Source organism: Zootoca vivipara, chromosome Z (assembly GCF_963506605.1).
Source record: "Zootoca vivipara chromosome Z, rZooViv1.1, whole genome shotgun sequence".
Lineage (NCBI taxonomy): Eukaryota > Metazoa > Chordata > Lepidosauria > Squamata > Lacertidae > Zootoca > Zootoca vivipara.
The window spans coordinates 12586613-12602557 of NC_083294.1; the positions used below are offsets into that span (position 1 = coordinate 12586613).

The following is a 15945-nucleotide window of genomic DNA, read 5'->3' on the forward strand; positions in this document are numbered from 1 at the left end:
TAGCTTTCACACATTTTTCCAAAGTCGAGCATTTAAAGATCCAGAGCCACAGGTAAAATTGTGTAGGGTGGGCCATGAAACTGTATATAAATATCAATAAACTGTGCTTGCCTTTTGCAGATATAGATACATGTTCTTTTACTGGTTAAAGCTTGAAAGTTCCCTGCCCCCACCCTTGCCTAGTATTTGGGGTATATTCCCCATGTAGAGAGAGATCATAGCCTCTCTTCTGGACTTTTTCTCTTCTGGAGCTTATCCAATGTGGGGTACACTTCATTCCTCCCTCCCCCTGCTTTTTGCGATAGAAGGGTTATCAGTATCCCAGTTCTGAAATTGGTTGGTAAATTGGGCAGGTGTCCTTGAACAGTGCACATCTGCCTTGTGACCATTCCTTGTCCATGTTATGGTCTGTCTGGAAATGGCTCCTCCTATGTGTGTTGGGGTTAAATATGGACTAGTTTGGGCATCACTCTAAATCTGTGCCTCTCTCTATGTCCGTATGCTCCAACCTCCATTAATCCACATGGCCAGTAGTCAATGATGATGGGCTGAGAGCTGTAGTCCAATGATAGCTGGAGGGCCTCAGGTGTTCTTCACACTGGTGCTAAGCCATACTTGTCCCTGGGTAAGGTGGGCGAGGCTGCTCACCTGTCAATCACCTCATAACACATTGACTTCAGGTGACTTCAGGGCTTGCCAAGAGCGCTTAGTGGTTTGAAGTGCTGCCGACCAAAAGATTGTTGGTGCTTCAAAGTGCTAAGGAGGGCTCTTTGTAAGCCCCTTCAAGGATTGACCAGCTGTGGAATTTTCCATGGAAAACACAGCAGTACAGCCAGACCCAGGAAGCTTTAAGTCAGTGCCTATCAGTTGCTAGCACTAATTACAAGCCCTGCTTTCTGTTGGGTCCAGCGGTGCTGAGGAGCTCCCCATGGGAAACTCAGGAATATATCTGATCCCTCTTGCCACTGATTGACAGGGAGTGCAAGCCTCCCTTGTCAGTGCACTTTAAGGCTCCTGATCATACAATGGCAGCTGCCCCATACCTTATGTTACAGATGATGTGAGGGGTGGGGCAGGTGGGTGTGATTTGGGAAACAGCCTCAAGGGTCAGATGGGGAGCAATGCTTATTAGGTTATATCAGGCACCCCCAAACTGCGGCCCTCCAGATGTTTTGGCCTACAACTCCCATGATCCCTAGCTAAGAGGACCAGTGGTCGGGGAGGATGGGAATTGTAGCCCAAAACATCTGGAGGGCCAAAGTTTGGGGATGCCTGGCTTATATATCTGAGTTTCTAACACTGGATCTGTTGCTCCAAAATAGAGGGAATTATTAAAGTAGACCAGAGATGTGAAGTCCTGGGGTGGTGGTGGAATGGTATGGGGAAATTTTTTGTTGCTTTCCCCCTCCCTAGACCTAGGGTTATATCCAGTGTAGTGCTACATGAGGAATTTGTTTGCGCAGCAGAATATTATCACTCCCCAAAACCAGCCCTAGGGGTTCCCCCAACCTTCTGGAGCAGAATTGGTGAGAGGGCAAAAGGAAAAGAGGATGGAAAGTCCCATTGCACAAGCAGAAATTATAAGAATGTAAGATTAGACCTGCAGAGTTAGGCCAATGGCCCATCTAGTCCAGAATCCTGTTATCACAGTGGCCAACCAGAGAGGCCTGTCCTTCAAGCAGGACCTGAGCACATGCCCTCTCCCCCTCTTGCGTTTTCCAGCTGTGGAGGCAGAGCACACCTATAATTGCTGGTAGCCAAATCCTTGCACTGATGGGACGTTTGAGTTGAATACTGCCCTTAAAATTTATAGATGAGCATTGTTTTTTTGGGAGAATGAATCTATTGAGGGCTATTATTCATGATAGCCAAATGGAACTTCCATGCTCAGCACAGTATACCTCTCAATATCAGGTGTTGTTGACAAACTGCATAAAGGCTGTTAGGCTCAGGTTTTGGGATTCTCAGGTGTATCTGGATGGCTACTGTTGAATGCTGACTGCTGGATTTGCTGCACTGATGAAGCAGGAAAACATTTTATAAGCAGGCCCAGGGGACCTGTGACCCTCTGGCCTTTTGTGGTACCTAGGAAACTGCCTTATACAGAGTGAGACCATTGACCCATCTAGCTAAGCAGACTGCCGGGAACTCTCCAGGATTTCAGGAAAAGGAACTTTCCCATCCCTTCCTGGAATAGTTGCCATTGGTGATTGAACATGGGACTTTCTGCATGCAAAGTAGATGCTCCCTCTCTGAGCTACAACCCTTTCATGGGGTTTTCTGATAACTCTTGGGAGGTTTCCCTGCTGCTCCTGCCTCCTGTCCAGGCCCTAGCTAGGATCAAGAATGGGGAAACTGTGGAATTCTCTGCCGCAAGATTTGGTGGCCACCAGCTTCAGGAACATAAGGAGAGCCCTGCTGAATCAGACCAAAGGCCTATCAAGTCCACCATCCTCTTTTCCACAGCAGCCGATTGAAAGCCCCAGTGGGAAGACCACAAGTTGGACATAAGAGCAATGCCCTTTTTCTTGCAGCTGTTGCCCAGTGACTGCTATTCAGGGACACACTGCCTCTCATTCTGAAGGCCCTGTAACAGCAAGCATGACTAGCAGCCATTGGAAAGCAGAATAGGCAAATTCACAGAAAATCAGGCTATCTGTGTTTGCTAGCCATGGTGGCCATATGCCACCTCCAGAATCAAAAACAATATGAAGTGCTGAGGATGTCCTGCTTGCGGGCTTCACTGTTGGACACTATTAGAGAGAAAATGCTGGAGTTGATGGGCCTTTGGCATGATTTGCTCCTAAATGTACTGGCCACCGACTTGGATGGCTTTAGAAGAGGATTGACAGATGAACCACAGATAAGGCTATCAGCGGCTACTAGCCGTGGTGGCAATGCTCTGCTTCCACAGTCAAATACCAGTTGCTGGAATCGTGTGTCCCTTTCTGACAACATCAGGCTAACAATCAAGATGGACAAGACTGTTGATACCAAGGAGCTTAATTAGACAGATCTGTCTTATTTAGACAAGCTTCCTAGAGTCTTCCTGCTATGGGGCAGCTAGGTAGGTAAATAAGTATGGTCATATGCCAATAAAGGAATTGAATTGAAGTATGGGGAAAGCAAAATGTCACTTAGAGAAAGATCTGCAATATTTTCATGGAAACTTGCATTTGTTTTCTTCTGGGTTGTTTCATTTGATGTTTTAATGTGTTGTAAACTGCTTTGAGAGTTTTTTTTAAAAAAATGCGGATGATACCCAGCCCTATCTCTCCTTTAAATCAGAACCAGTGAAGGCAGTGAATGTCCTGTGTGAGTGTCTGAAGGCGGTTGGAGGATGGATGGTGGGTAATGAATTGAGGTTGAATCCCGAAAAGACAGAAGTACTGTTTTTGGAAGACAGGGTGTGAGCAGGTGTGTGGGACTCCTTGCTCCTGAATGAGGTAACTGTGCCCCTGAATGACCAGGTGTGCAGCCTGGGAGTCACTTTGGACTCACATGTGTCCATGGGGGCACAGGTCAGTTCTGTGTCCAGGACAGCTGTCTTCCAGCTCCATCTGGTACCATGGGCGTAGCCAGGATTTTTGCTGTGGGGGGCAGGCCTTTGTTAGGGGGGCAGAACCTCAGTTTGCTATGTATTTTTGTTTATTTTTATTGATTTAGGGGGGCAGCTGCCCCCTGGCTATGCCCATGTCTGGTACGCCAGCTGAGACCCTACCTGCCCACAGACTGTTTCGCCATAGTGGTACGTGCTCTGATTATCTCCATCTTGGACTACTGCAATGTCATCTACGTGAGGCTACCTTTGAAGGAGACTTGGAAACCTCAACTAATCCAGAATGTAGCAGCTAGACTGGTGACTGGGAGTGGCCTCTGGACCATATAACACTGGTCCTAAAGGATCTTCACTGGCTCCTAGTACGTTTCCGAGCACAATTCAAAGTGTTGGTGCTCACCTTTAAATCCCTAAGTGGCGGTCCAGTATACCTGAAGGAGCGTCTCTACCCCTATCGTTCAGCCCAAACACTGCCCAGTATACCTGAAGGAGCGTCTCTACCCCTATTGTTCAGCCCAAACACTGAGGTCCACCTCCTGGGCTCTTCTGGCAGTTCCCTCACTGCTAGAAGTGAAGTTACAGGGAACCAGGCAGAGGGCCTTCTTGGCAGTGGTGCCCTCCCTGTGGAATGCTGTCTATGTCAAGGAAATGAAGAACTTTTACAAGACATCTGAAGGCAGCCCTGTATCAGGAAGTTTTTAGTATTTGACATTTTATTATGTTTGTATATGTGCTGGAAGCCACCCAGAATGGCTGGGGAAACCTAGTCGGATGGATGAGCGGGTTATTATTATTATTAGGTATAGAAATTAAATAATTCTTAATAATAATCCTGCTATGAAAAATAATCCCTGCTAGATATATACTGACTGTCACCCAGGTTTAAGGTGCCATTTGGTGATTAGCTGAAATATCTGTTTCTAACAGTGCTCCCTGGTTGTGGAATGCTCTCCCAAGGGAGGCCCTACTGGCGCCATCACTGCCTGTTTATAGGCACCAGGCACAAATACTTTTATTTACCCAGGCCTTTACCCCTTAGTTTGGAAAGTAATTGCTTATATCTGTGGCCTTTCTCCCCTGTTCATCCTTTTAGTGGGGTTGAGGTTGTTTGTCTTTTAGAATATTTTGGACTTCATATTCATGGATTACCATTTTAGGTCTAGTATTTATATTTCGTTTTAATGTCTCTTCTGATTCCTTATATCTATCTTCCATAGGATCATAGAATTGTAGAGTTGGAAGGGACCCCAAGGATCATCTATTCCAAACCCCTGCAATGCAGGAATCTCAACCTAAGCACACATGACAGATGGCCATCCAACCTCTACTTAAAAACTTCCAGTGAAGGAAAGTCCATTGCTTTTCTCCTCTTATGCCCTCTTAACAAACTGTTTTTTGCATTGGAATACCAGGCGTGAAACATCCTCCTCCTGGGTATAAAGGATTACCTAAAGCCTTGGCAATAGGAATTTTGGGTTGTATCCAGAGTAGACCCATTAAAATTTATGGATTTAACTTAGTCAAGATAGCCATAAATGTTGACTCTGTTCTGAGAAGGACTAGCACTGGATATAACCCTTTCTTTCTCCCTGCCCCCATCTTCAACCTTGTGTTTGTTTTCCTTTGCCACTAATCTCAACAGTTGTGAAGATAAGCTTCCACTTCTGACCTGGATACCCTGTTTCCCCTTTTTTAATACATAGTCATAAAGTAAGCCATGGCAGGGTTTTTAAGGATTTGAGAAATATAAGACATACCCCGAAAATAAGCCATACTTCCACGCCGCGGAAACCAACCCCCACAGGCACCTCCGCTCACAGAGTCACTCCATGCGGCCGGCACTGCAGGAGCGCGATCAGCTGTGAAGCGGCGCTCCAAGAGCGTCCCTACTGCTTCCGTGCTTGCCGCCACCGCTGGGCTCACTGCTTCTTCCTTGCCTGGCCCAGCCAAGGAGCTTGGAGCGCCCTGCAGCAGCGGGCGGAGCACCTGAGCCAGCGGCCTCCGCCTGGCCTGGTCAAGGACGCCTGCCGCCCCGCCACCCGGAACCAGTGGCTGCTGCAGCACCGAGCACTCAAGAGAGCCCAGCGGCGCCCTGAGCCATAAATACCATACCGGCAATAAAAAAATAAGACACCCCACCGAAAGTAAGCCACCCTGTGTTTTTTTGAGGAAAAAAAGTTATAAGACGGTGTCTTAAAAAAGGGGAAACACGGTACATGCCAGGGCTGTGTAGATGTGTTTCTGTGCTCTAGTTCATTAGAGAATGGGATTTGGCCAGGAGGCCAGATTGTTATCTCTTCCACACATAGTTGATGGGCCAAATCTGGAAGATGGGCATTGCCTCCCATCTGGCAATCACATGACATCACAATGAGATGTGAGGGGTATGGAAGCAGTGGGATCGTTTCACAGGCAATGTCAATGTCACAGGACTGAATGTCAGGCTCAGGCTCTTTGTTTGCTCCGCTTCAATGAAATACTTTCCAGTTTCTTGTTGCATCTGAACTAGCGAATGATGGTTTGAGCTTGCCTTCCAAACCAGGATTCCAAACAACCATGGTTTGGCATTCCATCTGCACTGAGGCTCTGTGAGAGTTGGCAATTTTAATTTCCATTCCCTGGTTGGAAGTTGAATTTTGTGTATGGGTGTGAGGAAGATGCCTTATTCATATGTGGTTGAGCAGAGATTTGAACCCAGGCATTCCATTCTATTCTCTCTGGTGAGAGGATCATAGCTCAGTGGCAGAGCACATGCTTTGCATGTAGAAGGTCGCAGGTGAGAGCCTTCTCTGCCCAAGCACCTAGAGCAGGAGTGTGGAATAGCTGAAGTAAGTATTCCAGTTAGTAAACTTTTTTTTGAAAGCCGAACGTCCAGTACGGCTTCTGTGGCTTCCGATTGAGTGCAGGAAGCTCCTGCAGCTAATCAGAAGCCACGTCTTGGTTTTTGAACGTTTTTGGAAGTAGAACGGACTTCTGGAACAGATTCTGTTCGAGAACTAAGGTATGGCTGTACTGTGTTAGCATTGGGCATGGGGTAGGTCTATGGGGCTTGGGAGATTTCCCACCACTGAACAGACAATACCAGGCTAGATGGGCAAACAGTGTGTCCTAATAGAAGGCAGTTTCCAGTGTTTCCTCTGCCTCTGCTTGCTGTTGTTTTTGGCAAGCGTTTCGGGTGAGATTGGCAAGTGGCCCTAGTTCTGAACTGCTGGGTTAGGATTTTTCTAAGGACTGTCGATAATGTGTGGGTGGGTGTTATCCAATTGCCACCTTACAAAATCAGTCCACAGGTGTTTTTTTACCCACCTGTCCACATGCACCTCTGCCAAATCATTTGTTGCCCATCAACAGCCTTCAGGGGGAGAGAAGTACTGTAATAACTTGTCTCTCCTCTGATTTCCAAATGTAGACTCTCCCTCATCACCTTGAAGCTGGATACCTCAGGGACATTGTGTATTCCTTTCCTGAATTTCCAGCTTACATTTTAAAAAGTCAAGTTGCTAGCCCTCGTGGATATGAATTTTAAAAAGTGTGCAGTTTTGTGCTCAGTTGCTTGTGTAGACTTTAACCTTTTCTTTTTCTGGGCTACTAATGTTTTGGCCACCAGTGGCAAAGAACTAAACCCTTATTTTTAAATTTTAAGCAATGTTTAGTACAATTAAATAACCTTGTTAGGTTACCTCTGTTTGTTTTCTGGTTGCTCCCTGTTGATTCCACGTCCCTTGCACCCTGCACCCTGCACCAGGATCAGTGCTAGAGGATATGCTTTGCTTCCATGGTGAAAGGGAAAAGGTGGGAGGACACTCTTTGTTCTGGCCCCTGACAGATTTATCCCAAAGGCAACGTGGACCTTAACAACTCCAACCCTTGACCAGCACAATTTTTTTGTGAGCTGCAAGGAGAAAATTGGAAGGCATTGCTTCTATTTTTTACTAATGGAAATGTCTCATTGTGTCCAAACTGTTGTGTTTAAAACTACTGTATATGGTTTCTTGAAGCCAGGGTCATTAACCATGGTTTGAAAGTGGGGGGAAATCCAATGTAAATTGGGCTAATTTGTATTGTAAGATAACCTGAAACCCCCAGGGAGCAATCCAGTTCAGCACATTTATTTTTATTTATTTTACTTGTACGTTGGTACCTTGGTTTACGAACTTAATCCTTCCGGAAGTCCATTCTTAAACCAAAACCATTCTTAAACTGGTCCTTAGTAAACACTGTCTTTAGTAAACAAACCAAATTAATTAATTAATTAAAATGTCTAAATATTGTTGTTGCACTTCACATCTGTTCATGATACTCATTAGCTTACAAAATGGAAAATCTGCAGAAAAACTGGGGGAATACTTTCTTTACTTTTCACTCAAATCCAGCCTAGAGTTACCCTCACAACACCTCAAAGCTAGGTTAGCCATTCTCTGTTCTAGAGAGTTACTAGTATCAGACCTCATTGGCTTCTGCAAGGCGACAGCAACTATGCCTTTCATGGTGGCTGTCGTGTCTTCTCTCGTGTGGGTATCTCATATGGTGTCTTTTTGGGCATTAGGCTACAGTGTCCATTATACCTGACCATTGGCTATGCTGGCTTCAAAAGGTGTGAAGGCTGCCACCTTGAATGGCGTTAAAAGAGGGTTAGACGAATTCATGCAGGAAAAGGCTATTAGTCATGAACAATATGTTCATCACCATCAGATGCCTCTTGTCTCTGGATGCCAATTGCTCTGGATGCCAATTGCTAGGAATTGCAAGTGGGGAGATGGCTGTTGCCCTCATGTCCTGCCTCCCAAAGGCACTTGCAAGAAGAGGATGCTGGGCTAGGTGGGCCATTGGCCTTTTCAAACATGGCTTTTCTTATGATCTTTTGGCTGGGATTGACGGGTTCTAGTGGCACCATACCCTATTGCAGGCATCCCCAAACTTTGGCCCTCCAGATGTTTTGAACTACAATTCCCATCTTCCCCAACCACTGGTCCTGTTAGCTAGGGACCATGGGAGTTGTAGGCCAAAACATCTGGAGGGCCGCAGTTTGGGGATGCCTGCCCTATTGTATACCACAAGAGTGGCAGTTTTAGAAACTCTCATATATATGCAAATGGCTCATTAAACCTTGCCTAGGTGCCTCCCCCCCCCAAATTTATTATTATTATTTATTTCATTTCTATGTCACTTTATAGTTTAAATAAAAAAATCTTAAAGCAGTTTGTTGTCGTTTAGTTGTGTCCGACTCTTCGTGACCGCATGGACCAGAGCACACCAGGCACTCCTGTCTTGCACTGCCTCCCGCAGTTTGGTCAGACTCATGTTGGTAGCTTTGAGAGCAGTTTACAACACATTAAAACAGAATAAAACAAAGCTTCAAGGAAGATATTGCAGATCCTTCTCTAAGCGACATTTTGCTTTCCCCCATACTTATTTAACTACTTAATTTATATAGCTGTCGCATAGCAGAAGGACTCTAGGAAGTCAGTGTGGTTTAGTGGTTAGAGTGTTGGACTAGGACCTGGGACATCAGGGTTCAAATCCCCACTCCGTCATGAACCTCACTGAGTGACCTTGGGCCAGTCACAGCCTCCATACCTACATCACAGGGTTGTTGTAGGGATTAATTGAGTGGGGGAATGAACCATGTGCTCTTTGGAGAAAAAAGGTGGGATATAAATGCAATAAATAAGCTCTTCTGCTTACCTGTTTTAAGAAAGCTGAAGGGATCAGCCAGATGGAAATGTCAGTCGCCAACCTGGCATCCAGAGACCTCCATGTGGTCACAGTCGGACCTGTGCCAGTTGCAAAACATGCCTAGTGCCTAGAGAATTTTGGACACTGCAGAGTGGTGACCCAATACTGTATGAGCATTTTCCGCCACTTTCCCTGCACTGTCAGGTACCCTTTTTGCTCTGTGATTATCAACTGTTTTACACATCTTGCAAAGGCACATCATTTTTGCTCAGGGTTTCCTGGTGGTCCATAAGACTGGACCATTTTGTCTGCTGTTCTTTGTGAAAGATGCTATTTTATTGCTGTTTATTCTGTATGCAGTATTGCGTAGAGCTTTTAAATTATGAAGTGCTTCATAAATACTGATAAATAAACCTTTGGTGGGCTCTGTGTTGGCTATACCTTATGATGTAGAGCTCTCAAGGTAATCACCAGCACTTTGACTGTTTCTGGAAGCATCTGGGTAACCAGAGCTGATGTGAAAGTTGTGGCTATAGAGAGTAAGAATAGGAACTGTACGTGTTTTAGTCAGTCTGGCTGGTTCCAGCAGGTGCCTATCATTCATGCCAAGCAGGGTGGGGCTGAGGAGCAAGCAGCCCCTTCCTCTGCAGCTTGCCTACTGGCATAGTAACTGTTTCTAGGTTTGCACTGTTGAGAGCAGTGCTTTGCCGAACTCCCAACTCCTGTCCCTGAACGTTGGCCACGCTGGCTGGAGCTGATGGCAGATGGAGCCTAAGCAATGTCTTGAGGGCAACATACCGGTATCTTCCACCCCATGTCACAGGGTAGTGGCAGACCCAAGTATTTAAACACCGGTTTATCCCCCAGCCATCTGTAAAAGGGTGGGAGTATGAGACTGGGGTGGGGGGCAAGCACCCACTTGGTAGTTTTCCTTCTGCTGCCCTCCTCTACACACTCTTTCCCTAAGCAATTTCCTATCAACAGCTTTCTAGTACTACTTTATTTATTTGCTTATTTTATTGCATTTTTCTCATTTTCCTCCAAGGAGCTTAATGTGGTACACAGGGTTCTTTCCCCCCCCCCATTTAATCCCCACAAAAACCCTGTGAGGTACGTTATGGGCTTAGAGGTAGTGATTGGCCCAGGGTCACACCCAGTGAGCTTCATGGCCTTGAGGGGGGCAGGCAGTCATGGGGCAGCCCTCTTTCTTGCCTGTGCACCTTTTGTGCTTTAAATTTCACCGCCTTCCTTCTTTACATGTGACTGGGCCTGGGCCACTTTTGGAAAGGTATGTGGGGATCAAGCCCAAGCAGCTCTCGAGAAACCTTTTTGATGGTAACACTCTCCGAACATCCTTCCTTGAGATTTGGCAGTTGTTTATTCCTTCCTCTGTCATAGTTCCGACGCGAACTGGGATTGCGAGAAAGGGTGGTTGCTAGGGTTTCTCATTGGGATCTCTAGACTGTGACCTGTTTTGCTGGCTTTTCTTGAAGGATTACCACCTGCCCTCTCTTCTCCTTCTCCTTTTCCTCCATCCTCTGTTAACCGTCTGACATCTGCTACCGCAAATGTTCCCCTTCCTGCAAGGATCTGGGGAATTGTATTGTCAATGAGAGTGCGCAGAGTGTGCAGGTTGATGAGTCACTGTTTTCCTGTTGTGTATATGTGCAATCGCTTTGATTCAGTTAAATTGCCAAGCGCAGGCCGGTCGCTATTGGGCCTTCCTTGTTGCTGCCAAGGCCACAGCAATCCAGACCTAACGAGTAGCACTAACTTATTATGCAGAAAAGACTGACTGATATTGCCACAACAACCGCAAATATGTAGATTATTCGGGTCTTTATTTGCATTTATTCTGTTTTGCTGATTAGAATCTGGGGAGCATGCCAAGTCTTCTTGTGCTTGGGGAATTCTTGTGCTTGGGGACTTATTCATCATCACCCTTTGCCTCGCTCTGGTCAGAGTGGAGGAACCCCAGGCCCAAGGGCTGGAAGTGGCTCTCCAGACCTCTCTGTCCTGCCCTCATAATTTCCCCAAGCCACACCTCTCACCCGCCCTGCTTTGCACCTCCCTTGAGTGTTTTTGCTTGGGTGCAAAGTGTCCTTAAACTATTAAATTGCCACTTGCTTGCCTGGATGGGGGATAGTGTATGGCAGGCATCCCCAAACTGCGGCCCTCCAGATGTTTTGGCCTACAACTCCCTTGATCCCTAGCTAGCACGACTGGTGGTCGGGGAAGATGGGAATTGTAGTCCAAAACATCTGGAGGGCCGAAGTTTGGGGATCCCTGGTGTATGGGTTTGTGAGTGTATGCAGAAAGAAACTAGCCTACTGTAGAATGGTGAATTTTAAATTTGTTTCTCTATCTACTTTTGCCACTGGCCCACCCACCAGTGCCATTTGACCACCGCTTCTCTCTCTCTCTCTCCCTCTCCCTCTCCCTCTCCCTCTCCCTCCCCCCAACAAAACACACACACACACACACACACACACACAGCGAAGTCCTTAGTCCCAGCGGCCTAGAGCCATAGCAAAGCAACTTAATAAACCTGGGAAACGAACACAAACAACCTCAGTGGAATCATTTTCTAACACCAAAGGGTTGTTTAAAGAGAACCCAAAGGACAAGTTATCTTCCTGAAATCTTGGCTGTTTTAAATAAAGCAGTAGGCTTTCTTTCTGGATGAATTAACATAAAGTGCCCAGTTCCTGTGGGTGCGGAATGTTCCTCCAAAATTTTCTACATCCTGGGGCCAAAGAAAAGTATGAACCCCCCCCCCTGGAGAGGAGAAGTTGTTGTTAACAGTTGACTACATACAGTGCTGCTACTCCTCCCTTCCTGTTTGGTCTATTCCTTTTGAACAGGTTATATACCCCTCAATTCCTATATTCCAGTCATGAGTCTCATCCCACCAGGTTTCAGTAATGCCTGCCATTCAGTAATGCCTTCCATCCTGTATTAAAAACTCCAGTTCATCTTGTTTGTTTCCCATACTCTGTGCATTTTGTAGAGACAACTGAAACCATGAGTTGTTCCCTGCAGCTGCTTCTTTCCGTAGTTTCTTGCCCTTTAGCAGGAGCACCACCTCAGTTTCCTGTGCTTCAATGAAGCTATTATCCCCAGTGCCAGGTGTTCTTGTTTGCTCCCTCCCTCTCAAGCTTTAAAGCCCTCCTGATCAGATTCTCAAGACTCTTGGCAAACACATTCTTGCCAAATGCTGTGAGGTGCAGCCCATCTCTCACCTGAAGTCCTATCTCAAGGAAACGAAGACCATGATCCAAGATCCCCCCCTTTCCTTTCCTTTAAAAAAAGCTTACAGAGAAGCTGAATCAGTGTTGAACCTTCCAATGTCTGGCTATTATTAGCCTGGATGCTAACAAATAGGGAAGTCGAGAGGGTGGTAACGCAAGAATAGGCCTTTTCAGTGGTGGCTCCTTGCTTGTTGAATGCTCTCCCTGGGTACGCTTACTTGGCACCATTGTTACATATCTTTAGGCACCAAGCAGAAACATTCATTTTAATCAGGCCTTTGGCTTTTAACTATCTATGACCTATTTGTATGTATGTGATGTTTTAATGTAGGTGTTGTTGTTCTTAATAGAATTCGTAGAATGATAGAATTGTAGAGTTAGGAGGGGCCCTACAATTCCATGATTCTATGAATTCTGTTAAAAGACAATAACAGCTACCGGTACATTAAAGCACCCCCCTCACATGCAAAAAGGCCATAAATAGTTAAAAGCCATACACCTGAATAAAAAGGAATGTCTTTTTGGAATTTTTTTTAAATGCTAGTTTTAGTCATTTCCAGAGGGTGGTGTGTGTGCTTTTCCTGTGGAGCCTTCAATGTGGGGCTCCTCAGGGTTCAGTTTTATCCCCTATGTATTTAACAAATTCATGGAACCGCTGTGTGAGGTCATCAGAGTTTTGGAGTATGTTGTCAGCAGTTTGCTGAAGACACACAGCTCTATTTCTCTTTTACATCTGCAGCTGTGGCAGTGGATGTCCTGGTCTGTTGTCTTGCCTTGGTAATGGACTGGATGAGAGCCAGAAAAATGAAGCTCAATCCAGATAAGACTGAGGCTCCATTAGTGGGTGGTTCCTTGGAACGGATGGATGGGAGATTGCCTTCTCTTTATAGAGTTGTACTCCCTCTGAAGGAGCAGGGGGGGCAGGGGCAGGGTAAGTACCTAGGGGGTACTTCTGGAGTGCCTTCCATCAGCTTCAGCTAGTGGTCCAGATGAGCTCCTATCTTGACAGGGATAGCCTACCTTCTGTTGTCTGCTCTGATAACCTCTAGGTTAGATTACTGCAATGTGTAATGTGTAGGGCTGCCTCTGATGGTTTGGAATCTTGAGCGGTCAGTTTGCTCACTGGGGTTAGGAGGTTTGAGCACAGGATTGAACCAATCCTGGCACAACTGCACTGGCTGCCGATTAGTTTCCAGGCTCAATTCAAAGTGCTGGTTTTGACCTACAAAGCCTTAAACGGCTCAGGACCACAATACCTCAAGGACCACCTCTCCCCACATGAACCGACACGGTGCACTCATCATCTGATGCCCTTCTTTATGTGTCCCCTCCACGAGAAGCCTGGAAGTTGGCAGAATGAGAACAGGCATGATTGTGGAATGCTCTCTCCCCAGGGAGGCTCACTTAGTGCCTTCATTGCTTATCTTTAGGTTCAAGGCAAAAACATTTCTTTATAACTGAGCCTTTGGGTGATCTATGGCCTTTAAAATCTGTTTGTGGGAGGGGAATATTGGTTTGTTTTTGTTTTATTATGTATTTTCATTCTTTATGTTGTGAACTTCCCTGTGATCTTTGAAGGGTGCTGTACAAATGTAATATAAATAATAATAGTAATGCAGTGGTGCCTCACAAGACTAAAGTAATTCGTTCCGCGAGTCACTCCGTCTTGCGATAATTTCATCTTGTGAAGCGCGGTTTGCCATGGCAAAAAACCCAAAACAAAACCCGCCGAGAAACTTTGTCTTATGAAGCGTGGCCATAGAAGTCGTTGTCTTGCGAAGTGCCGAAAACATTGCAAAACGCTTTCATCTTGTGAGTTTTTCGTTGCGCGAGGCATTCGTCTTGTGAGGTACCACTGTATATGAATATGCGTATTTTTCTTGAAATATTGTAAATTGCTTTGAGGTGCTATGACAAAAAATAATTAACACATTTAATAAATAATAATAAGAAAAGCAGGTCAATAAGATGCTTGGAATGCAGATTCATATTGTCCTTTATGAAAAACGTGGTCTTTTTTTTAATGTGCTGCTTTTCTCTTTCCCCCGCATCTCAGGCAAATCAGGAGCGGCGCAGAGAAATTTCTTTACTAGATGACATTTCATCGCAATGTCCGATCGTTTGGGGCAACTTACCAAGGGAAAGGATGGGAAAAGCAAGTACTCCACTTTCAGCCTGTTTGATAAGTATAAAGGAAAGTCAGTAGAAGCTATCAGGACCACAGGTAAGCAAGGAAGGGGGAAATGAACTTGGAGGGAAGCGGAGAGAGAACTATGGGCTAGAGCAGGGGTCGGCAAGGTTTACCTCGCCTGGGCTGGTTCACTCCAGTGGAGATCCCTCAGTGGGCTGGATCACGCGCGTGCCCTCGATTTCCAGTTTCTGCGTCTGCACAGATGTGATTTCCGGTGTCTGCACAGGCGCCATATGGATTTTCAGCGCTGCGGAAGCGATTCCCCGCACCGCGCTGTGCCGGTTTAGCGTAGTGTGTGGGGACTCACCAAGTGGGCGGCTTGGTTCGGGGGCGGCTCATGTGCCGGTTAAATGACCCCTGTGGGCAGCTTGTGGCCCACGGGCCTTAGTTACCAACACCTGGGCTAGAGGCTTTGGATTCATGGACAGTCTTCTGTGCAATAACAGCTGCTTTGCAAATAAGCTCACATAAGTTACTAGCCTGGTAGGAGGAAGGTTCATAGCTCAGTGGCAAAGCATCAGCTTTGCATGCCAAAGGTCTTAGATTCATTCTCTGGCATCTCAAGACAGGGACTGCAGAAGAACTCGCTGTCTCAAATCCTGGAGGATGTCTGCTGATCAGTGCAGATAACAGTGAGCTGAGTGATAGGGTTTTGTGGTAGGGCATTTGTGCTTCTGTTTGTGCATCCAAGGCCAGTGCTCGTAGCTATGAAAGCAAGTGCGGGATGACTCGAAACAGTTTAATCCCTCCAAGGTCTGGGAGACTGCCCTTTTTAGAAAGATCAGTGTGTAAACTGAGCATCTCTAGAGGTCAAAGGAAGAATAATTTCCTTTCTATTTGATATGATTTTATTGAGTACGCTTATAATATGAAACATGGCCAGTCACCCCATTTAAATGGATCTGGCTGCTTCAGTCGAATAATTGCACTAGTGGGCGAGTTTGCAGGAGTCATCATTCCTGCCACCCCTGCAAAAATAAGGGATAGCTTAAGTTGATTCTCGAGTATTATATTTTATGTGCCTTTTTTATAACCCCCAACCTGTCTTTAAACATTATATATATATATATATATATATATATATATATATATATATATATACTTTTCAAGTTTATACATTTCACTAATTTTATACATTTCACTAATTCTGCAACCATTTTGACATTTCAAAACTTCACGTCCTTCCCCCTCTTTCTGCAGTCCCTTAAATTTATTTTTAATATCTTTTAATATCTTCTGCATATCCAAATGAACTTAATTTGCTCATT

At 45.6% G+C, this 15945-nt stretch overlaps 1 protein-coding gene across 17 annotated transcripts in view; it reads left to right on the forward strand.

Moving 5' to 3' along the window:
• Nucleotides 1-15945, forward strand: part of PRRC2B (proline rich coiled-coil 2B) — a 69489-nt gene that overhangs the window by 2209 nt on the left and 51335 nt on the right. For all 17 annotated transcript variants that reach the window (XM_035112630.2, XM_035112632.2, XM_035112635.2 and 14 more), the window contains exon 2: nucleotides 14543-14710. In XM_035112630.2, the coding sequence (XP_034968521.1) occupies nucleotides 14596-14710 (115 nt within the window). In that variant the 5' untranslated portion in view covers nucleotides 14543-14595. The remainder of the gene's footprint in view (nucleotides 1-14542; nucleotides 14711-15945) is intronic.